We start from the raw sequence: 25,737 nt of genomic DNA on the forward strand, positions 1-25,737 counted from the left end.
CTATTTCAGAGGATGCTGTGGAAGTGAAAACCTAAGGTAACACAGAGATTACGTGTGGCTTATTAGTGCAAGTGAAAAAATCTAAATCTGCCTGTTTAAGGGAAGGGCATTCACTCAATTATTCTTGCAAAATAGACAAAAATAAGAAAAAGGAACGTCAGAGAAGTTCACAACCAAAGACCCCCTCAAAGAACATAAGACATTATTTTTGCGTGGGATATCAAGAAAGAGCAATGATTTATCATGATAACTAGATACAAGTAACTGAATATTTTAATTGCATTGCTTTCTTATCGAGCCACTGCGAATGCACACAAGGATGCTGTGATCTTCGTTTACGCCATCTAGATTCCACACAGGCAGCCACATACAAATAAATGGGGGACAGAAAGCCAGGTCTGCATATTTTGCTACCTAATCCTTTGTCACTTGCCAATCACTGCGAATCACCTGTGCTCGCTGTAGCCGTCTTCCTTTACAATACTCTTTTATTCTTCATCGACAGTTCTGAGAGGCTCTTTCGCACATCCACCATTCTTACTGTAAACTCAATTTATTTATTCCATGTCTTCAGAATCTAGTTCTATTCAATCTGAAGTACAGTAATAGCACATGTTCACCGCACACAATATTTATAGCGCGAAGGTATTTCAATGTCTTTATTCTGTCCCCATGAGACATCCAGTACTTCAATTACTACATGGTGAGGTCCTGGTTTGTCCTTCTTGTGTACAACATTTTTAGAATGCTATTAATTTATTTCTGTAGCACGACCAAGGGGTGTTTTTTTGGCACTTTAACGCATCAACTTCTATATAAACTATCTCAATCCTTTCCTCCTACTTGGTTTGCCCACTGCTGCTTCCCAAAACCTGGAGACAAATGAAATACCAGACAAGAACAGCCAGGCTCATTTATCCTTTTCTACTTTTGATTTAAAAACTCACCAGTTTAATACCTGAATTTGCCAGGGCTATCTTTTTTTATTGTATTTTTTTTGTTTTTATTATTTATATTGCACAGTTACCTAAAACCATTTGCAATACATCTTGCATGCCAATAAAAGAAAGATTAAAAAGATGAAACTATCCCTGTTTCATACTTTTTTCTTAGTCAAGGGGCTAAGGTGAGTTTGGCGGCTCAGAGGACTAATGTACGTATTGGTGTTTGATTTAACGGTCACAGTTGCAAATCTTGGTGGGTTCAGGTGGCCTTTCAAGCATTTGAAGTCGAGTTGAGTAACACAAAATATACGTTAATTGCACCCACAGAAGACAAAGGTGTGTGTGTGCACTCTACAAATATATGTTATGTTTTAGCTCCACAAATTCTGGCATATTCTGCCTACAACAGCTCCACCATGGGCAACAACCTACACCTTCTACTTCAACCAGTACAAAGCCCAACCACAGTGGCAAGCTTTCTTTGTTCACTTAAATTTCCCAGAATTAAATTTTCTCCAATAATACACCTCAACCTCACCTTCCTCTCCTCAAATCTCACATTTTCACTTCTAATGTTGTTTTGCCTTCGAAAGAACAGCCTTCTTGTATGATATGGTTTGCTACATTGATAATTCGAAGGGTCTGATTTAGAGTTTGGCAGATGGATGTTCTGTCACGGATGTGACAGACATCCTGTTCGCCTTATAACAAGTGCATTATAATAAGGTGGACAGGATAGCCATCATGTGTGTGACGTAGAGTACCCATCGTCCATACGCAGGGCCTAGGTCTCACACACCTCTTCTCCATCTTTCCCTCCAGAATACTCTGTCCTCGTTCAGAAAATCTTGAGCCCATTTTTGGTGAACTACTCATTTTATCTTCTTCACCAACTCAGTCATCAGAATGATAAGCAGCTGGTTGCCCGCTAATTTGGGAGACACAAATACAGGACCGTGACTTATTTGTAATTCTACAAAATATCCATAAGACCTCTTCCCATTCTACCAATAGGACAGACTCTGCATCCTATTGTGATCGAAAACTGTCTGCTGCAAAATGACACCTGTCTCGCTTTGGAGTCAGAACGTAAACGCGGTAGGTCACAACTTTAGAATACATTCCTCAAAGACATGAGGCTAGTGAAGACTTCACGAGCTGTAAGGGCATTAAGACAACAACTGCTTGTGCTACTGACATGTGTAACAAGAGGCCCACAACTGTTTCTACCTAACAATCTAAATCATGGGTTCACTTTTGCAACCAGCCCCATGTTATCTATGTGCTCCGACCTTGGAAGTTATATAATGTATGCTTATTGTTGTTTGCTGAGCATAGAAAGTAGGACCTTAGCACTGGTTTGCATATCAAAAGAGTTAAACAATACTATGGTAGTTACAAACTGCATGCTGGGGAACTCTGAACTCTAAAGGCCTACTCATGAGCACCCCTGCTCTTTATTGCATCCAATAAATAGCAATACCCTGAAAATTGGTATTTAGCAAACATGGTTAATTACTTGCCTAACAAGTTTTACCAGCATACATGGGTCATATTATTAGCAGGGCCGGACTGGGAATAACAACCGGCCCTGGCAAAGTGCTTGCCCCCCCCTCTTCTCTCCCCCCCTGCCGTGGTTGGAGGTGCCGCCGAGCTCTTTGCCGGGGCCGGTTTTCGGCCGATTTTGGTACAGGGACGATTTTGCAGCTATGCTGCAAAAACGGCCCTGTGACAAAAACGGCCCCCAGGGGCCCAAAACCGGCCCCACCCGTGCGGCGCACCGGGGGATTGCCCGATGACCGCTATGGCCAGTCCGGCCCTGATTATTAGGATTTTATTCCTTACTACACCTAAATATACATGCCTCGGTATTTTCCACGTCTTTCCTCCTGGTAAATACCAGCAAATCTGACCTGTTGATATTTATCTGGGGAAAGTTAAGCAGCGGCAGCTCCTCCGCCAAGGCGAAGGAGCATCGCCCCACTGCTTCTCAGCAGTGAAAAAATAAAAATGATAATAAATTCTTCTGTGTTGAATCCAGTTTTGGGACGGGCTTGGCTGTAGTCACAGCCAGCAGAGGGAGGAGGAAATATGTGCATTTAAGTACGCATGACGGTTTGGCCACCTCTCTTGGGCCTGCAAAACAGTCATGCACACTTAGCATGTTCTCCACCCGGCAGTAATGCACAGCCTGGGTTGAGATCATGCACAGGCTCGCAGTCCCTGTCTGACCAATCACTACACTGCTTCCATGCTGGTGCGAGCAGCGTCGTGATTGACTTAGGGAGGCTGTGTGCTTCCTGCTTCCTTGAGGTGAGATGATGGAAGAGAGACGCGGGATGCAGAGTTAAGGTTTTTTTCCAACCCCCACATACCCCATGCCACACCAGGCCCATCCTGTACCAGCTGCCACTGAAATTGAGGGGAGCTGGGGCATCTTTGCTGCCAAATGCTTATCTGTGATATGTTCTCTACCAGCCATTATCGCATATCTTAACTAACCGGTCATCTCATAATCCAGTAATAAGTAGAATTTTACTCTATTCCCACCAAAACGTATTGTCAATAATTTACACTTTGAATGATCTCTATTGTGTGTTATGTTGCACAGGTTGTGGGAAAATACTTGCTTGCTTACCTTTATGGTTTTGGTCTGCAGTCGGAGTCCATTTAAAGTGTTAATGGCCTTCTCTGCATCCTTTGGATCAATATAGTTAACAAAGCCATACCCTAAACTCTGCCCTGTGGACACAGAAAAAAAGTAAAAATACACATTAGGAGTTTTAAAAACACATGCACTACTATTGGCAGGGCAATTACAATCCCCCATCAACTTTCTACACATACAGTAACTTGGCTTATAGCCTCTCCACCTCCCCCGCAATCCGTATTGCGCCACAAGCAATGAGTGCACAGGATCTCAAACATCTGCGCATCTGAATATTAAATACCCACTACAAAGTCCACTTCGCGCCACACTCGGCCTTTCTTACATGACGCGCATGCAGCGCGGCGGAGGACGCTGGCAGCTGCGCACACAAAGGCGGAGCACTCTTTTATGCTAAAGCGTAAACCTATCCATAAACATTACTTGACTGAACAGCACGACGTTCTACATTTCAGTAACAAAAATAACACCTTTAATAGAGGAGCTTTCTATAAATAGCCATGAGCTTCTTTTTTTAAGCAAAACCTACAATACAGCAAAAAACCAGATAGTACCTGGGGAAAAGCTTCCCAGATTTGGGTCGCTGAGATTCCCGCACAAAGCCGGCTGGTTAGACCCTACCATTAATTTATTTTTAATCTTTTGACTGAACCTTTTGTACATAGTTTACTGTAACGTTTGATTTCTATCTGACAGGGGTACCTTCATTTGCTGAGTTCTCAAGCAGCCCTCAGTCGGCACGTCTCTCATATGTTGCTCATCAGTTTTGGAAAAGATGGGTTAAGGCAGAAACATAAGACGATGCCACCCATTTAGAACAATATTTCATAAACAATTATATTTTTATAGACTTCTCAAAGTCTCTTTGCCCAGCACTGTTTCGGTAACAATCACCAACAATAGGCAGTCCAGAATGTTCTTTATTTGATGATGTCAGCTTGGGTTTTGAGATCTATTGTGACATCACTCATTGAATGGCCCCTTTAAATGGTGGTCACTGTTTCTCCTTATTTCCCACAATGTGACTAAAGTCCATTGAGGAAAAACAGGAGAGAAAAGAGTGAAATAAATGTGAGGACAGGATGGAGAGATGAGGTCGAGGAGAGAAAGAAGGTTCACAACTTTCAATAAAGCCTAGTACATGTGGGAGATCCCCACACACACTTCCGCCACATGTTTTTGGGATGTGAAGACTTTACATTCCTGACAATTGACTGCATTTGACAAGTGTGTACTGGCTCTGTTCAAATGGGATAATGTATAGCCATAAAAGGGAAAAGTAAACTGCATTAATGCTAAAATTTATTTAAAACCTAAAAATCAAGGAACTGATAAGTTAAAGAACTAGGTTTAACCATTATTGATAAACATTCTGTCAACGACGCGGAAGTCGAAAACGTCAATCTCATATATTCCATTTTATTTTGTCTAGTTTATCATGCTGGAAATACAAAACAAAAATGCTTACAATGTTAAATAAAATCTAACTGCCTCCTAGAACAGAATGAAAGAGTTTCATAGATTGCATGACTACTGTCATGAATTTAGGCTTTACACACTGGGCAACCAGTTCGAGACAAATGCTCTTAATTCATGTGGCATCGATATATTTGACAGTTTATGTCTTTGAATGCAATTTCCATTGCCCCCTGGGCTAAAACAGTGTATTTTAAGTGCAAGCCACAGTAAAAGAGCCACCCTTTGAAGGATTATCTCAAATACACATAGCACGGGCAACAGAGCTTGCCACTTAAGAAAGACACTCGTTCTGCAGATAGTGTCTTGATAAAAAGCACAGTATCCCGAATGTAGTTAATTTAAAAGAGATCACAAACTCCAATTTAAGAATTTTTAAATGATTTTTAGAGAACTTAAAGGAAAATGGTAGTCAATGGATTTTGTAATTTAATAAAAATGCATGTAGCCCCCCTTCAAAACCACCATGACTAGAACCCCATACCTCAGTCCAAACCACCATGACTGAAAGTTGCAGAGGAAAGCTCAACAACAAGAAGCTACCGACCGGTTAGAGCAACTGACTTGCATGCTCAGGGGTTGTTGATACATCAGTCAACATGCACGCTAGAGTATGCGGCAAAGAGCTTAACCTTGGGAAGAACGGCTATCCGATACACAGTGATATGGCTAAACTGAACTTCACGTTGTTGACAAGTCGCACATGCTTTGTTGTGATAGACAACTTTGGTCACCATGCACTTAGAGAAACATTAACACAGGAAGAAACACGACAGCATCCTATCAATCTGCCAGGCTTCAATAGACTTTAACATTCCAGCGTCATAAATTAAGATTATCCAACATACATACAGTGCTGCCTGTAAATATCATAGTTTAGACTTTCAAAAAAAATATTTTGTTACACTGGTATTACTTGCACTTAATTTCACAGTTAAACAAGTGGCAGACTTAAACAACTATAATTTGTAAGAGAATTAATTACGTATTATTCTTAAAAATATGGATAAACATATATATTTATATGATCTAGACATAAAACTGTAAAGGCTAGCTACACCAAAAGCAATAACAAATACTACTAACCTTTCCCACTGATAGGGCCCTCTTCAGTAAGGGGTTTGTCCCATTTTGTGCCAGTGGCAAAATCCTTGAGGGTTTCCTCCAATTGTGTGCCTATGGCAAAAATCCTTAGTGAATAGGGCCCTTCAAAATTATCATTGTGCTTTCACAAGTACAACATGAAAGTTCATCTGTATTTGTGGAAAGGCACAAATACAACAATAACATTTAATTATATCATAATAACAAGTAACAATACACTAACATTCACTTTTAAGATTTACAAAACCCTTAAAAATGCCCTTAAAGCTCTTCAATAAATGTAGGAACCAGCAACAGTTAACATCAACCCAAGTCTAATGTTTTTGGGAGGCGGCTCAGTTCTATGCACGAAAGTTGACCCTCAGTGCTGAAAATGAGAACCACCTCTTTCCTCTAGCTCTCACACAACTCTCAGATATGCCTCAAGGCTACCCCAGCTTGATCTGAATGGCGAAAAGAAGGCCCCCTCCGAGGCAGACTGTCGATGCCACTTCAGCCTGGGGACTAGCCTGGGTTACACGTGAAAGAAGTCATGTTAAATGCTCAGTAATCTCCCCACCACCCCGCCGGTTGTATGTCAAAATATTGTTTTAAATATCAAGCTACAAAAATATCGTAGAAAGAATTAATACCAGCAAATTGTGAGAGAAAGTAAAAGTATAAACAGGTACTTACAGATTCAGTAACCCATCAAATCAGCAAATAACATGTCTTGAAGAGATATATATATATATATGTATATATATATATATATATATATATATATATAAAATCATTAAAGTATGCATATGTGGAGGTAGGTGCAGTAAATATGTACTTACCTTTAAGATATTTTGGTATTCAATATTCTAGCTACAATATTTTTCTAGCATAAAATTAAAAAGTCTATGTTCTCGGGGGAGACTCGCCTCCCCCACACACATCACATTTAAACCCGAAACTTGTCAAAAGGTGCATGCCTAGCAAGCAAAGGGACATTTAAGATAAAGAATCATTACACTTAAACCCCTCCTAAAAATAAAGTCGTTGTAAAACATTTTCATATTTTCACATCGATTATCTGCTTTCAGGCAACATTACATTAACATGGAATTGTTGGTCGCTTTGTTAAAACAGGCATGTCGATTTCGCAGAAAATTCTTCATTTTTTGAGCATATGTTCAAAAACGAAGGTGAAAACTTTGTTATATGGAACATATAACTAATGGTACAAACAGTGCATACCCAGTTATCACAGATGAGTGATCATACCCAGGTGGAGACAGTGGACAGTCAATTTGGTCTCTGCAACACCCGGCTCTCTTAGTAAGGCCTGGCAGACAGCCAGGCAGTTATCATAGCAGGCGGCAGGGGCGGAGCCTATTTCACCATCCTCACAGGGTGTCATCTCTGGGCGGAAGCCTGTTTGAGAACTCCGCAAGAACTCAGTAGATTCCAGAAAATGGAAAAGTTGGTGATTGACCATTTTTTCTGTAATCTTACTGAGTCCTGGAAGTAATGAGATTGGCCTAAAGTTGGCCAACTCCTAAGGATCAAGCTGCGGTTTTATCAAGAGGGCCTTCACGATAGCTCCCTTCCAACTAGGAGGGACAGTGCCTTGCCGAAGAGAGGCATTGATTAGCTCAGTGGCAGAAGGAGCAATGGTGGTGGCAATCCGTTTCAGAATCCGCATAGGAACAGGATTACTGGGGGAGCCACTTTTCATAGCGGCCAAGACTTTGGGGAATTCTTCCACCTAGACTGGGTCAAAAGCATCGAGCTGAGGGCCAAGCACAGACGACCGGCTGCAGGCAACTGCTGCAGAGTCGAGCTGAGGCAAAGTAATTAGAATGTTTTGAATTTTAGAATCAAAATAAATCGCCAGCTCATTGCATTTGGATCCTGAAGTATCTGGAGCCAGTGGGGGGTCAGGCACCTTCAATAGTTCTTTAACAATCTGAAAGGTTTCTCTGGTGGAATTGGAAGAGCTTCTAATCCTTTCTTCAAAAGATGCTGTCTTAGCGTTTCTAAGAGCGACTTTGTACGCTCTAATAGCTGCGCGATATGCTTCTTTATTATGACTGTCCCAGTCTTTCCTCCAGATACGCTCAAGTTTTTAGCAACCTTTCCTTAGGACTCTAAGCTCGGGCGTGTACCAGGAAGCTTTGTGGCCTCTCCCCTTTTTTTCCATTCTTTTCTTTGGCAGAACTAGATCAATTGAGCTAGTAAGCCAGTTATTGAAATTTGTATCTGCTACCACAGGGTCCGGGTCGGGTGAAGGGGCGGATTGTTCTAGTTTGTGTGTCTAATTTTCATAAGAGAGCTTGGACCAGGCCCTTTCCATGGTACGTGTGACAGAGGTTTGCAGCATGTTGGTCCCGATTTGCCAGAAAAAGGGGACCAAAAAGTGATCAGACCAGGGGAGAGGAAGGCGGGGGGCTGGATTCAAGTGGCAAGATATTAGAAAATATCGGGTCAAGTAGATGGCCTTTGTTATGAGTGGCACCCGTATTAACGAGTCCGAGCTCGTAGGATCTAAAATCAAGCTGGAGATCAGCCACTACCTTGTCCTGGGGACCGTTAAAGTGCAAATTGAGGTCTCCCAATATGGTAAAATTGGGTGCAGAAGAGGCCAAGACAGTCACTGTTTCCACAAGTGAACTAACAAAATGGCTAGGGCAGCCCGGGGGGCGATACACCAACAAGCCATGGATGGAAATGGTGGATGATATTTGAAGGGAAAAATGGCTGCTCTCGCAATCAGAAATGCCGCTGTCCTTCGCCCTACAGACAAAGTGATCTCTGTACAATATGGCTAACCCACCCAATGGGCCTGTTCTGAAAATAGATAACAAACCCCGGGGGAAGCGCCCTAACAATGTCAGCATCCGAATTCAATGATAACCACGTTTCTGTTAAGAACAAGATGTCAAATTTGTAGTCCTGTATCATATGATTGATCTCCAAAGAATATTTAGGTAGGGACCTACAGTTCAGTAGGGCCATACGTAAGTGGGTAGTGGCAGGAGATTTGCATTTCCTTCCCTGCGGGATCAGACTGCAGAGGCTGTAATGGGTATATCTGTCTTCAGGCCTATGCAAGTGATGACAGTTTGGGTTTTTTATTGGTCTTACGGATAGGAGATCCCTACGCGAATATTGGATGAGACAACTTGATGAAACGGGCATGAATTGTGGCCCTGGGCCCGAATGGGTGCGCCCTCCGGCGCGCCATCGGCGCGCCCGCCCACTGCGTGGACGGGAGTATAAGTTCATTAAATAGTGCTGGGAAATTACGCCCGAAGCACTAGCCCGCCAACCTGCGTCTCCTCTCAATATGGCGCCCGTCCAAACTGCGCCGGAGATTCACTCCCGCAACCAGTCCGAGCCCCAGTCGGCTCCTGGAAGAAGGGAGAACCCCTGATAAAGGCAAGTGGGGTGAGTGGAGAGGAATTTTAAAATAAACAGAAAGTTTGCCCAAAAACGGAGCGTGAGTTAAAATACAAAGCGGTACACACTTTAATAAAGTAAAAAGAACACCAAGATTTCCTAGCTCCCGGCTTTCCGCCTCAGGAACAACTTTCTTTAAGCAGGAGCAGTGGCACGAGTAGTCCTATATGTAGGCCCGGGCCAAAATCGCCCGGAGCACTAGCCCGCCAACCTATTTCTCCTCTCAATATGGCGCCCGTCCAAACTGCGCCGGAGATTTACTCACCCAACCAGTTGAGCCCCAGTCGGCTCCTGGAAGAAGGGAGAACCCCTGATAAAGGCAAGTGGGGTGAGTGGAGAGCAAATGAGGAATTTTAAAATAAACAGAAAGTTTGCCCAAAAACAGAGCGTGAGTTAAAATACAAAGCGGTACACACTTTAATAAAGTAAAAAGAACACCAAGATTTCCTAGCTCCCGGCTTTCCGCCTCAGGAGCAACTATTAGGGTATCTGTATTCTTTGCTGTGTGAGGTCTGTGTTTACTTTCAATCAAGTGGGCCATTTGAGGGCCAGGCAGAAACTGCAGAGTGCCTGTGATGATTTCACAAAAGATTGAAAGCTGTGATGACTGAGGGCTGCAGCCTGGAATGGAGGGCTGAGAAGATGTGTCACCAAGCTTCTTGAGAAGCCTTCATGAAGATGTCCCAGGGCAGAGTTTTCCTTTTAGAAGCCTGCCTGGCACCCACCCCCAAATAGATTATGAGAAGGGTCCTGGATCTCTGAAGCATGACCAAGTTCTGTGGAACTATCCCTTAAATTAATATAGTGCTGATGAGGCGTGTGATGGTTGTGGCTGTTCCACTCCAAGGCGGACCTGGTCTGTATGTTTCGCGTGAAATCTGATGCCATTTGTTGTCTGGAGATGCATGTTGCAGCATCTCTATGTGATTGTCACCATCTTTGTGCCTGTAAAAGCAGGATTACTGGTGAACCCATGGACGGGCATCAAGGTCCCGCCACGCCACTGGACCTCCCCTCTGAAAATTTGCAGGAACGTTACCCATAAATGTAGTGCAGGCTCATTAGGCTTCATCGATGCAGTGCCTCTGGCTCTACACCCATCATCCTGTCAACACAACTCATTACAGAGTAGGTCGCGGCAGCCGCGGCCGGTAGTGGGAGTACCGGCCGGGCGGTGACGTGGGGTGTGGGAGGGGCAGGGTGGGGGGTAGTAGTGTATGGAATCAGGACCTTAACAGGTAAGTAAACATAACAATAAATTAAACGAATTTCGTTGTGCGCACTGCATTGCATTTGGTGATGCAGTGCACTCAACGAAATTCGTTTTATTTATTTTTGTTTACTTACCTGTTAAGGTCCGGATTCCATACATTACTACCCCCCACCCTGCCCCTCCTCCTCCCCACGTCACCGCCCGGCCGGTACTCCTACTACCGGCCGCGGCTGGGTCGCGGTTAGCAAGCTTCACTGAACCAACCACACACACACCCTGGGATATTCTGGGAAAGGATGGAGCGAAAAAGCAAAATGCTGCTCTTTTTGTAAGAAAGCAGAAGTTTCCTCGCACCGGTCCAGACCTCAATGTGGCATTCTGAGCCCTGCAATCTTCCATCCCAGTTTTACAATGAAAGGCAGTCTTTGCTCACACATAGAATACATCCTTCACTTTGATTGTAATTTGCTGCCATCACAGAGATGGCGGCGTCCTGGGATCAGCAGTCCACCCTGTCAGTGATTGATTTTTAAATAAAGCAGAAATGTAGCCAGTTTTCGATAAAAAGAAAACGAAGAGGTTTAAAAAAAAAAACTAAAAGCAAGAAACGTTTTTTAAATTAATATTTCGGGGTAGGCAGTGGTCATAGGGACCACTGTCTTCTCCCCAAAAATATTTTGGACCATTTGCAAAGAGGAAGGAGTCCCTTAGGAACCCCTTGAATTTGCAAAGAGGTAAACACAACCTTTCAGTCATCTTTAGATTATGAACGTTTTATGACCGAATTTCAGTCGCAGAACATTCAGCCATACCATAAAGAATTGCTATTTTGAAGGGATGCCATAAAGAAGCCACCTTTCAAATTGCATTTCCTAACGGTTTCTTAAAACTAGTTACTGATTCAGTAGCATGTTAATGAACCACCAGATGAGTTTAGTAGATTTAAAAGACACATTCCCTTCCAGTAAACCCTGCAATTTACCGAATTGCAGGGTTTGAGACAAGAAAATGCATTTGTACATCTGGCCCTTGGAGAAGTATTCTCTATTGGTGGGCAAACTTTTTAAAATGTACCCATTAAAGTGTGGGAAATGTCACCCTTTTCCAAGCCCAACAAAGTTTCCCAAATTCGCTGTCACCACTTTTAACTAAATCAAGTCCGCTGCCAGTTAACTTTGTATGTGGTATAGCAGATACTTTCATGAAGTCTGCTTAATCGGGACTTCTGGTGTCAGGGAACAGGTTGATCTGTGGACATTCCGGCTCTTGAGTAGGCCTGGGCGTAGGACTACGCTCTTGGATAGTGCTTAGTTTGTGCTACTACGCGAATTACACGTAGCACAGTGCAAACGGGCGTAGCGTAGCACGCATTTTTTGCTTGCTCGCAGTCCTCAACGACAAGTTGGCGACCGCGAGGGAGCAAAATCAACATCCCAGAGAGACCTTTTCCTCGTTTGCGATCAGCAACATCAAGTTGCTGATCGCGAGCGTGGAAAATAAACCTGCCAACGAGATTCTCAACGCGGGGAGGTCAGGTTTCTCATTGTGAGTGGTCGCGTATGCTCGCGACCGCTCCCGATGAGAAACTACCAGTCCGCATTGAGAAAGCTGCCGTTCGAGTACAAATCTACTCGAGCAGCATAAAACAACTGCTTGCACTGTGCAAGATGCCGTTTGCAATAATTGCGCAGTGCGAACAAGCATCCGGCACTGTGCAATCAGTGCGAACAGCATTTTCCCAACGCAGTTCATGTAGCTACGCGTAACGTGCGTAGTGCGAAGTGCACTTCGTTGAACTACGCATAGCGATACTATGCGAACTACACCCAGGGTTACTCTTGAGTGTAGGCTAATCATCCACTACTCTTCAGGTCCCCTGAGCAATGAGCAGCAGCGAATAAGCAGCCGCCACTTTGCAGTTAGATATCGGATATTCCAAGTTATGTTGACTTGTATAGCGCACTAATCATCCGAGAGGGTATCCAGGCGCTTGGGCAGGTGTGTGATTCCTAAGGTGCTTATACGAAGAGCCAGGTCTTCAGCTTGAGCTTCCATCCTGCCGGAAGTCCCGCCCTCGACAGCGGGAACCGCCCTCCACAGATGCTGGGCAGTAGAGGTTCACCCGCTGCCAGTCGCAACCTAACGTGGCGGCTGTAACATGTCCCTGCTACCTTGTAGCGTCTCTAAAGTTTATTTTATTTCTTGCTCTGTATAAAAAAAACAACTTTCACCAGGTTTGCAATTCACAAAGTAGTCAAAGTTAGAAAAAAATATCCTATACTCCCTATAGCTAACACATGTGTGGGGGTCACTGGAGCAGGGAATTAAAATACAATATACTTCTTTTCGATTTTTGTACTATTTTAAAATTAGAAACTAAAATATTGTACATGTATAGGTGAAGCCTCTGTAATAGGCACTGTGTAATAACGAAAGGCAAAAGGACATGACATGTAAAGGGACAGAAAAAACCCAGCTATAGATGTACCAATTAGTGACTTTCCTTTGCTGCAGTGGCGTCATATGCTGCAAGATGGGCATGTTGGAGGCACTTCCTCATTCGCTGTCCTCTTACAAGCAGAAGACAGAAATATTCTACTAACTGCCTCTGCACAGAGCCAATAGTGTAAGCGCGCACTGTGATTGCTGAAGCGACTACTTAACAGCTTCGAGAATACGGCCTGGGGCTTGTTTGTCCTTAAGCAGAGCCGGCCCTTGCTCCAGTAGCGCCTGAGCGGAGTGAAATTTGCAGCTCTCGCTACTATTGGATAGTAAAACAAAATGAGGCAGCAGCCCCTTTTCACAGGCCAGTCTCCAGCTGGCTACACCAAGGCAGTGAGGGACTGGCCTCTAAATGCACATCCCCGCACCTCCCTCGCTAACCTGTATCCCTTTAGATCAGTCAGGCTGGTTCCAAGTTGTTTGCAGGGGAGGGGGTGTTGATGTGTGTCGGCAGAATGAATGAATGAATTCGTACTTGCATATCGCACTTATACCCTGAGGTGTCTTGGCGCTGTAAGCATACCGCTGTGGAACCCTTCCTGGCTTTTCCCTGTGAAATGCCCACTCCTGGGCACCCCCAAGGTGAAGCCAGGCATTCCAGCGCTGTTGGGGCCGTTGTGGAGATTAAGCAAGCTATTGCCCAGAGCTGCAGAGTGGGACCCATGATTAGAATAGGCACCGAGGCGAGAATTAACAAGTCCGAGGAAATTGAGCCCAAGACCCGCCGAGGTGGGAATTGAACCCTGGTCCCGGGCCAGACCTCTGCATCAGGGTCTGCCGCTCTAACCATTGAGAGGTGGAGAGAGATGGGAAGGCAAGATTGAGGGCTAGTAGGGTGCCAAAAAGAGGACCCAGGCTCGCTAAAAATGGCTGGAAGCACTAAATGAAATCACTGGAGCCAAGGTAGAGGGGTGTTGCTGTTTGCAGGGCCTTCCCGCAGACAGATTTTTTCGTCCCTCTGAAGACTGACGCCCTGGGCCTGTGCACAGCTCTCCGATGGCAAAAGCCGACCCTGATTGAAAGCAGCATGAAGTCTGCACGTTCTGCAAAAACTAGTCAGATTACCAAACAGGGGGGGCTTTATATTTAGGGCACCATTACAAACAAAACAAAAATTACACCAAAAGGTGTATTTTTTTTTTGGGAGGGGGATGTTCTATATAGCGTGAACTCGACCTAAAGGTATCAGTACGCTTTACATGAGCACCAGTTGCATTACAGTAGTATGGGAGCGAAAAAACATGACCAAGGTCCATTTTGCACCGTTTGAATGTACTTTAGCGTTACCATCAGGATAAAAAAGAAACTGGTTACTAAATATTCTGACTATATTTAAATAAAAATGAAACAAATACAATATTCTTTGCTTGTGGACAATGGCCTGGCGTTTGAAGCAAAATCCACTTAATTAATTTCTTATATCATTAATAGCAAGAATAGTGCAAAACGTATTCGCAAAGCTTAAGGTTATGACAAGGCGTTTGTGACTGGTAAGTTTCACATCATCTATAATATCGGCACTGCCTTGTAAAATAGGACAGGGTACAATTTCCCCCATCACTGGTGCTTGTGCTTCGTGCACCAACTCACAATGTCAGGGTCCAGGCTTCTCATCACAATTGTTAAATGAAAAATATCACTCCGACATTGCTCTTGAATTTTTATTTTTTTAGGTCGAGCCTGGGCAGCGCATGCGCTGCTCTGTAATACATCCTGTATTCGAGTATGGACTTGAAGCTTCCCCCACTCTCCGCCCATATTTTTCATTGGCTTGTGTAATTGTTCTTTGTAAATGCTGGCTTCTGATTCGTTAATAGGCTTGTTAGTCCCTTCTTAGTACCGCCTTGTCTTAACAAACAGGTCAGCAGGACGATTTCCACCTGTTGTGGAGCTCTTAGAATCCTGAGGAAGCTGGTACACTATCTTTCCCCAGAGGCCCGGAAAACTGTTACGATAGCACTAATCTCCTCAAGGTTAGACTACTGTAATGCACTGTACCTGGGTATCAACAAACAACAGGTACAGCGCCTTCAAATGGTTCAAAACGCAGCTGCCCGGTTTGTCGTCAATGCCCCCAGACTTTCATCAGCAACCTCCATTAGGAGGGATCTTCACTGGCTTCCGATACAGGCCAGGATAGAGTTCAAGGTTCTGTGTCTCACCCACCGTGCCTTGCATGCCGGCGGATCAGAAGATCTCAAAGCCTTGCTAACCCCTTATATCCCTGGTAGGGTCCTTCGATCTGCCAACAAAAATCTCCTGGTGATTTTCAAAACCTTCAAAGCCAGATGGGGCGGGAGGGCCTTCCGCTTCCTAGCACCCAAGATCTGGAACACCCTCTCGGCTGATATTAAGGAACAGTCGTACCACTCCCTCTTTCGTAAGGCTCTAAAGATATGGTTTTTCTGGGAGACCTAGTCGTATCTTCGCCTTTCCTTTCTGTCCTGCACAGCCTGTACCACCACTAGCACCTTGACGCCCACGGGCAAAGTTGCGCTATATAAATCCCCCTTCAATTCAATTCAATTTGTAACCTCCCATGAGGACTGGCCCTTTTACTTCTGTTGTTACACGGTATGTCTTATTTAGTCTGCCGGCACTATTTTCTTTAATAAGTTTCTCCTACTTCAGGCACGACATGCCTTCCTGCAACATTCAGCGCGCTATGAGCGCTTTCACTTTCCAAGCAGCCCAGGACAATGGCAGCCACTTCTTTGAAGTGAAATAGGTCTCGCATTTACCAGGGTTTGAAGTCAATGCACAAACTGTTTTTCCGTGAATTGGCGTGACCTAGCACTGCAAATGCAGGTGGTAAGTTTCACCTACTTAAGAGACATTTGTGTGAATTGGTCCTGTTTGGTTCTTGGAAGAAGGAGGCAAGTTCTCGAGTTATTGGAGTTTCAGAAAACTGCAAGAAATGTCGATAACCGAATTCTCCTACTAAGCTGCCAGAGTTTCACTGTGCGCCCTGCACTGGCAGGACCGGAAAAGCACTGGTCTCTCACCTGTGTCTGCATCAATGGTAGAGCCCAACTGGGTGGGAACAATCAGCCTCTTGGTTTCCGTTTCGCCCAAACCCTCCAAAAACGGGGTTGAGGTGTTACTGAAACACAAGGCAGGCATTGGGCAGTTTATCGTCATCAGTGATGCCTGAAATGCTATTCAGATGTTGGTCCCAACATAAAAAAACTCTAAAAAAGTCACAATTATTCTATATTGAAGATGTCTCCTAAGCGCCTTATTTTAAGCAGGTCCGGCTCAGATGAACAGCATCAATGCAAGCTTCCTCCATGCACAGAACAGGCAACAGCAGTGCAAGCGTCCCTCGCACACGGAACAGGCAGATACTTTGGGAGGCGTACTTATCAAAGTTCAGACAGCAACTTCCTGACCTGAAGGAGCCTGGCCCCAAGCAGGTGGCTGTGTTGCTGGTGAGTGAATTGCCAGCAGGAAACCCATGATGTGGGAGAACTTCATGGAGACAGCAGCAGTAGATGCAGTTCATGGCTTAGGTGCCTCTTTGTCTAGTCATGCCTCATTGTGGACTTTGTGTGTGGGTGCATTACATTCCACCATCTTTATATTCAGTATGTCCCTCAGTAGCCCTTGCCGGTGCATTCTGGTCATTTGAGTCGGTTGAGTGCTTAGTTTAACACTTTTTTTTGGGTTCAATTCTTGAATCATGGTTAAATCACATAGCTCTTAAGAAGAGTAGAGCAATGCTGTTGTGAAAGCACTTGATATAGGAAACCACTCACTTGTTCACTGCAGCATGTGCAAGGGGGTATCTCCTCTTATGTTTCACCACCGATCATATGGAAACACAGAGAAGAAATGCACATTATTCGAGGGGCACCCACTGAAGTCAGCAGTAGTCAGAGGTGCAATACAAAGCTTCGGTAGCTATCTCTCCTTAGCTTTGCTTATCACTGTAGACTTTGAAGTTGGGTCCAAACCTTGATATTCTATACTTGTTTGGGTACCCCATGCCAGTGTGTTAGGGTCATTGTAGTGGTATGTAGGCATAGACCAGAGGCATGAACACCCTTAGTACCTACCCTAGGATGGATAATGGCTCCCAACAACATTGCCAGGTGCCAGAAATAAGTGTCTGGGCTCCCAGCAAGGGCGGAATTACCGCCCCAGCCAAGGGGTTAACAGCCAGATTCATCATTGTAAAATCGGCTCGCAAAGGGCCAGATTCTGAGAATCTGGCCCTTTGCGAGCACAATTTTTGCATTTGGGATTCATCACCCCAAATGCAAAAATCGCAAATTGCAAAATCGCTAAATTGCGAGGAATTGCATTTAAGGAATCTCTATTTGGATTTCCTTAAATGCAATTCATGAACCATTTTTTAATTGCGAAATCGCTATTTTTGGCCGCTATTTACCGCGAAGTCTGACTTCGTGGTAAATAGCGAAAACTTAGAAAAATGCACTTTAGTGCATTTTTCTAAGTTGTATGTTACACACACACACATGTCCTTTGGACATGTGTGTGCGCAACATCAGTCTACATTTACATTTCAGGGGTGCCACAGGGTGTCCTTTGGACACCCCTGGTACCCTTGAAATCGCATCCTTATTTGCGATTAGCAATTTGCTAATCGCAAATAAGGAAGCTGTAGAAATCGCAAATAATATTGCGATTTCTACATGAATCCCGTTTTGCGAGTCATTAATAGCGATTCCTTAATAATCGCTATTAAGGACTCGCAAATCGGGACTTTGATGATTCTGGCTGTAAGTCACATATATGTTTATCTTAGGCTTTATTATTGTATTTCTACAAAATGCCCACATTTCATTCCAAAATTTCTAAAAATCACAACCTCTCCTTTTTGAAAGTTAGACCTGCAACTTAACAATACCTGACCTCTTCTATCTCATCTAGTAATCCCACCAACCAACTACAGGAACCACATACACTTCCCATCCCCAACTAATGATCACACATAACTCCTATTAATTTAATCCACCACCAAGGAACTGAGTAAAAGCATGAAATGGTTTTCATGAGAGCGCAAGCCTGATCACAATAACCAAACGACACTGGATTTACCACACACCTGGGTTCAGGAGCCTCTTGCTGCCTGGTGTAAAGAACGTCAGTGCCTCTCCAGTGTTAGTAACAGTCATATAAATGTAATTGCAATACAATACAATCAGTGTATATGACTGGACAGGATTATGGACTGTTGAGGTCCGATGCCCTGGCTTTATAATCTAATACTACTACTAAACATATAAGCCACTCTTTGAGCCACACCATGAGTGGGCGACATACACACGAGTGACAGAGCTCTTTGTCTTAAATGCAATTTGGCCAACTAAAGCCAGGACAAATATCAGGTTTCAGAAAAAGGACACTAATTCTTCACTCCAGCAGTAAAATGTGGTATCATCAGCAGGAAGTAAATAAAAAATATCTAATTTTATAGTTCTGACTCAATTGTGTGTCAAGAAAATTTATATTAAGATACATTAATGTTGGCACAAAGTAAAAGCCTACGATCATTGGCAAACTTGCGGTCTTTCTGGAGATGAGATCTTATGTGCAAAGATACTTCAGGTGGCATTGCTGGGGTAATGACACAGCCTAGCAAAGACTGTAGAAATAGCTGGACAGTTCTTTTGAGGGGCTTCCTGAATTAAATTGGGCTGAGGAGTTAGCCTGCTGTATTTGGTCAGCTGTACACTGAAGGAGGCCTGGCCCTTCTGATTATGGTCTTCGGCGGTGCAACAGCACAAGGGGGTCTGCACTGAAGACAGTGTTAGTCCTTGTAAATTTGTGGATATTTGTGGATAGTTAAATTTGTGTTTGGCATCTTTGTAGAGTGAGGCTGTCGTTTTCAAAAGGTCCAGATGACTGAAGCGGCATGACTGAACTTTGCAGGGCGACAGACAGGAAGGATAGCGCTGTTTCATATTTCTGTCAGGGAGGACAAAATATCAGAGGAAGAGCTAGAATCCTACAAATAAAGTAGTGCTAGGAATTAGGAAGGATCTTCAATCGTTGGGCTACCAAAAAACAGCTTGCTCTTAAATATACCCCAGCCATGCCCAATGAGTGGGAAGATTACTATGCAGGAGACAAACAGCATAGTGACAGCAAGGACCGCAGGTGAAGCAAAAATATTTACAACTATTTACTCACCCTGCATAGTATCTTCTGTACTTTTCATCATAAACCCACTCATGTCTCAATATGACCTCTCCCTAGTCTATTAGTCATTGTGATCACCCCCTAGTCAATTAGTCAACGGCATAGGAAGCTCTTTCAAAGCTAAGCAGTTATGATCAACATGCAGTCCTTTTGCCTACAGAGCATGCAACCCTGAGCATCCGCTGAGTGGCTCACTCGCTTCTCCTTATCAAGATTCAACCAGCGGGTGCAACTCATTTGGGCTGGAGGCGCGGGAAGGGGCTCCGTGTTAAATAGGAAGTTCCTACCAACAAGTTCAGTGGGGGCATTGGATGACACACAATACAGAATCACCCAGTTATTTTATGTTTTCTAATGTTACTTGCTTCCAACCTTTTGTAAATTAAAGTTAACACTTGATAGCCTTCATCTTTGCCCATTCTTGCTATTCTCTAACACATCTTATGTGGAAGAGAACATGAGCAACTTTGTAGCTTTATGTAAAGCATTTCTCTGAATGTAGTAAACAACTTTCACTTACTGGTGACATAAAGGGCTAGACCTAACAAATTATTTTGAAAATCAAATCAAATCAAGCTCCTTTGACTGTTACTCACTACTGTTTTTTTCTTCTCTGTTTATTATGGCTTTTGTTAACACCATTAAACTGCTCTCACCGGGTTCATGCTATTTTGGGATTGAGTGTAAGCACTCTAAATTAACTTTCTGGCTAGGGATAGCATGTTACAAAAAGGGAGAATTAAATAAGCTCACATTTAGACACAATAACCACTATAGAAGCAGCTACCTGTGGGTTTTTTCCTCAGATAAATGGTTTTGATCATGTTTTGTTCACAGCTCCTGTTTATGCTCTGCAAAGAAATGTCAATAGTTGGTTTACCTAAAGAATAAAAGCCACATGCTGTACCTTGCAGCAAAATTGGTTTTCTCTTGGGGGACCAAGAGACTTGACCGGCATAACCTGCACATCAGTCTACCATGTAGGTGTAGGCCTACCTTAGTCTCTAGTATAGTGGGGTTGGGCATTTATGATGAGCCACACTAAAGAAAAAAGGCTGATCCTAATTAGTAAGGAAATTATAAGGGTGCTTTTACTCCCTTCTGTTCTGTTTTTTTTCTACAGGTAATACAAAGTTCAACATCAGTGCTGCTCCAGGACCTTGATGTACAATTGTGAAGCTTATGTGGGTCTTTTTTCTATTTCAATTATTCCCATCACTGCACAACTTAAATCCAGCCAGCCTTCTCCATGAGGTATCTTTCTGCGGATTGGATTCTCATTTCCCTCCCGGGACTACAAAGACTGCTACCAACAGCTTCCTTCTTGTTGCCCTTAAAAATGTATACAGTATGATCTGTTTACATGTAAAACTCGCAATAATCATCTTTCCTGCCGGCTATTCGTTTAAAATTACCAAGCACTAAGGATTTTGTTTTTGCTTTGATTTAGTATAGGTTATGACCATCTGGAATCATGAGCTCTGTTCTGATGTGTTTTGCTGAATAGGAATAAATTGGGGACTCATTCAGAACTCTATTTAAGTGAAAGGCTGGAATGTTTCCACGTTGCCATTATGCTAATAATGTTGTGAGTTGAGTAAGAAGGAACACCTATTATTTACATCTGGCACCACATACTGCAAAGATCTGTGGAGTTGCTTAATGGGTATATCAACTTATTCAAGGATGAAATCATGGGCTACTCAATACTGCATTACCCTAATGCAATACTGAGTTTTGTCCAGAATAATAAAATCATGAAATAACCGTCTACAAATAAAGATTGTTAAAAAGAAATGAATACTAAAGACGTGGGATATACAGATAAAAGAACCACCCATGCAGGAAAGGTGGTCCCTGCACAGATATTAAACAGCAACTTAAAATAAAAGAATAGAAAAAACAATTATTCACAATGATATAAAATGTTCTGAGATCTCTTCTGGAAAGCAGGAAAAGATGATGATGCCCACTAAGCAACTGGGAACTACTTCCAAATTCTTAGGGCTGTGGCTGAGAATGTTTGACTAATGGTCTAAGACGTCTTCACTCTCAGATATATAGGCAGGAAAATCAAATTACTTCTCCTCCTGGACCAGCAGATAACAGATAGGCAGTACTACAGAGTAACAGACCCTCCAGATTCTGCATCTTGTAGGTCAAGCAGGCCAGTTCCAACAGCACCCAAGAATCCAGAGGCGGCCAGCAACTGCATCTGAGATTGAAGGGAACATGTTGACATTTCCTTACCCAAAAAATAGGGGGACTGCTGCATGTTTTAGGCAGCAAAATTGAAAGTTTGGAAGCACAAATAGAAGATCATCAATACATAACCTTACATCTGCCCTGGAACTGCAGTTCAGACATTTGCAATGGGAGAGGAGCACGAGTGGTTTAACCTTCTTGTAAGTGATAAATTATAGCTTATCATCTCTGATATTTTAACAATGGAGGGGAAACACAACTAGCAATCTTAACATTTGTATTTATTTTACCTACTTTACTTATCTTTGCTATCTCATTTACCTTACTACCTTTTCAACAATCTAATCATCCTACTTATATTACCTGCCTTACCTAACGTGCCATCTTATCTGCCATACTTACTTATCCTACCCTCTTATATATATTACCTATCTCAAATAGCTATCTTACCATCTTATTTTTCTTCCCTACCATACCATCAGGTTTATATTACTTACCTCACTTATCTCTCTTACTATGTTATTTCTTACGTACCTTACTTACCTATTTTATAATTCCTATTCCTTACCTATCTTATATACCTATTTTGCCATCTTATTTATCAGACCTACCTTACTTACCTTTTTTCAACATTTTATTTCTCTTCCCTATCACTTATCTCCTTTATCAATTATCTTACCTACGTTAATTACCTCTCTTACCATCTTACTAATCGTATGTATCTGTTTACAGCTAGCTCAAGATCACAAATTCTTTCTTTGAAACAATTGAAAAAAATATATATTAAAAGCTATTTTACATGGGGCCATTTTGTCAACGTGATGATATAGTAGGATCCGGGGCGACCAATTCAACTCATGATTGTTAGAGGCTCCATGCCTTTAACACTGTAACATGGAAAGGACATGCAGGCATTAACGTTAATGCAAGTCCTTCCAGAAAACTGTCATAGGCAAGAGCAGCAAGGCTCCGCGGCTCTATAATTTACAGAGCACGCGTGTTCTTTGTGCTCCAGATTCTTAAAGCTATAGTCTGCTTTTTTTTGTAAAATGTGATAAAAACATGTTTTGGGAAATCAGAGAAAAAGACATGCTGGGCATTACAAATTGAAGAAATCACAACCTCTTTCTGCTCCTCCCCTCAACTCTCCGAGCAAAAATAAATAAATGAGCACACAATGAAAAAAGCAGATTAGCAGAAATGCTGCTCCTCCCCCAACATCTGTGAGCTCTTATTCAGAGATGATTCCAAAAACAACCACAATAATCAGGATCTTATTGCAAAGGCTTCTAAAGGAACCCAGTTCTGTATGGTTTGATGTCTATTCAGAACGCAGAGAGAAAAACAGCCGCATTTGCATCTGTCGCTTTCTTTATCACCTCGCTGCAGTGGTCGTATGCATATTCTGTGCACAAGAACAAAAGCATTTTGATTTGTTGACGGTGGAGGGAAAAAGGCAGCATTTTGAATATAGAAAGGGATGGTGGGCAAGCGGTTAGAGAAAACAACTAAACATGACAAGCGAGCCAAGAAAGGGCCCTAGCAATTAACTCTGGCAGTTTCCCTTGAATCCTGCTTGCATGTGCCTTTCATGCAAATCTTAAATTATGTAAGCTTTTTTTCTGTTCGGGGAGAGGGTAGGAGAGATAAGCAATCAAACTCATTTCTCCTCTCTTCATTCTACAATTAAAGACACAGTGCCACCGAAAAGAACACTTTTAAATGCTCCATTACAACCTATAATGCGGTTTCTGCTGCAAAGGGATAATCCTAGAAAGGTCAAAACAATTCCTTATTCTTTATTTCCTCCCTTTTGATCCAGAACTAGGTTCCTAACAAATCTGGACAATAAGCTTTTCTTTCCTACATCATTTAGGTAAAATACACCTTTATTATCTATTTGTTTTACATTTTGAAATGATTTGTTTTATGAAGCTGTACCCTGAAAAATAAATGCACAGCACTTGGCTTCTGAAATCTTTTCCTTTGTGGTTCTCTTTAAAATACTATGTGATATTAGTGCTTGAATAACAAAGGAAGTTTGCTCCATGGAAGTGCCCAATACCTCCCTATGTCATCGACCTCTGCAAAATGGTGCAACATAATAAGAACAAATCAGACACATTTGCAGTGCTCCTCTTGACTAAGAAAACTTTAAAAGCTGATCTTTTTTCAATATTCATATCACTTTATGAAAATGAAGGGAAACCTCCAACGAAGCTATTTGATGCCGTTTTGCCATTTTTCTAGTGTTTATGTTGTTTACCAAAAAGGATAACCATGTAAACATCCAGCAGGGTTTCCTGGAGCTCAGAAGACACTGCTCATCCAAACGGAGGCCCAAGGAGATCATTCAGGACTGAGGGTATCAGAGAAACTGAATGAGACCTCTATATTTATTATGCATGCGTAAAACGCAAAGTTTTGCATAAGTTGTTCCTGCAGAAGATTCGAGCAGAAAATGTGTGGCAGGAGACATTTTCTTTGAGAACTATTCCTTTTGTTGGTATCTTGTGGGGCATTTGAACAAGATTTTATGGTTTTGTAAGACCTAGTCATTGCTCACTCAAATCCTGCCTTATTAAGTGGTAACTGCTAGGAGTCTTCTATGATTTGACTCTGTTTTTTGCACACGAACAAGCCTGTGTTTAAGTTGACTCTCTCACAACACTTGCAAATTGGCAAGCGACCAGGACCATTGCTACTTTATGGCACTGCCAGTCAGCTGTCTATGGCACAAGCAGGAATGGGGTGCAAGATTGTGTCTAGAAGCATCAAATACCACCCCTTTGAAGGGGGTGTGTGATGCAGTTGGCTCTTTCAATAGGGTGCCCAAAATCTCAGAGCTTGCTCTGGCTCCCACTAGGAACCTAACTCTTAAGTGCTGAGACTAAGCACATCTTTTATTAAATATTAATGATTATGTCACCATTGGCCCTATGATGTGCACTGTGTTGCCAGGTGCATAAACAATGCCCACATCACAGGGTTGATTGCGCGATAAAGTGGGTCAGACACAAAGCACTGGAAACCTGGCCGAAGTAGGTCAGGCTCACGCCTCAGCTGCAGGGCTCGAAAGAACACCACCACCCCAAAATGATTCGGAATTAGAGAGAAGGGCGTTTTACAAAAGATGGCTCACCTATCTATCAGAATCAAAGCAAATACTGGAAATTATACTGAAAATTATACTGAGATACTTAAAATTGAAATATTTTATTTGTATAGTGCTATATGGACAATTTAAGTGCAGACACAAATAAGTGTGCAAAAAAAAGTTCTAAACTAAAAAACATTACAGGCATCACGAGGTCTGCACAAGAGGTACCAGAATGTGTAGAGGGTGGAACTCGTCGCAGCAGCTTGAGCCCCTCAAGACGATCGGAGGCACGCAGGTGGGGAGGCAGTAACAGAGAGTCACCTCGCGAAGTGCTGGTGCTAGTGGAAGGGCTAAAACTGGTGTGCAAGTGAGTGTGGCATGGAGTGAGTTAATGAACTGCATGACCTGCAGTGGTGGAGAAACAAGGTAATTTGTTTGCTGGGGGGGGTCAGCTTAGGGTGGCAAACGGATAACAAGGAAAGCAGTGAGATTAGCTCCCATGAACCGGGCTCAAGTGAAATTCAAGAGGTCTGAGACTCTGCCTCTTGGAAAAGGCCACATAAAATGGTGCCAATGTGAATCAAAATGGCTGATGAAAGAATGAAGGAGGCTGTAGGAATAAGAGCAGGAGGGAGCAAACATCTGTTGGTGGATTATTTTAGGGAATATGAGTAACTAGCGGCGGTTCCTCCATGTGGGTGCTGAAGCGTTGCCCTCCCGCTGAACCTGAGCTGCTATAGGCCATCGCATAATACATTTTAAAGTATTGCTTATTTTCATTTCTTGTTCCATCCCAGGATGAGACACAGCATCATTTGGGTTGCTGGGATGGAACCAATCCTATTGATTGGAAGACACCAGGGTTAACAGGTAATAGGCCCTGTGCCATGTGGCCTGTCAGGTTGGACAAGTTTCATACTGAGCCCAG

General features: G+C 43.0%; 1 protein-coding gene across 8 annotated transcripts in view; it reads right to left on the reverse strand.

The window, feature by feature from the left end:
• ELAVL4 (ELAV like RNA binding protein 4) overlaps nucleotides 1-25,737 on the reverse strand; it is a 441,663-nt gene that overhangs the window by 42,362 nt on the left and 373,564 nt on the right. For 7 of the 8 annotated variants that reach the window (XM_078671368.1, XM_078671319.1, XM_078671341.1 and 4 more), the window contains 2 exons: nucleotides 6,175-6,264; nucleotides 3,583-3,686 (listed from right to left, as the gene is read on the reverse strand). In XM_078671368.1, the coding sequence (XP_078527494.1) occupies nucleotides 3,583-3,686; nucleotides 6,175-6,264 (194 nt within the window). The remainder of the gene's footprint in view (nucleotides 1-3,582; nucleotides 3,687-6,174; nucleotides 6,265-25,737) is intronic. The other variant, XM_078671335.1, reaches the window with a different exon arrangement.

The sequence above is a fragment of the Lissotriton helveticus genome, chromosome 1_2 (genome assembly GCF_964261635.1).
Source record: "Lissotriton helveticus chromosome 1_2, aLisHel1.1, whole genome shotgun sequence".
Classification (NCBI taxonomy): Eukaryota; Metazoa; Chordata; class Amphibia; order Caudata; family Salamandridae; genus Lissotriton; species Lissotriton helveticus.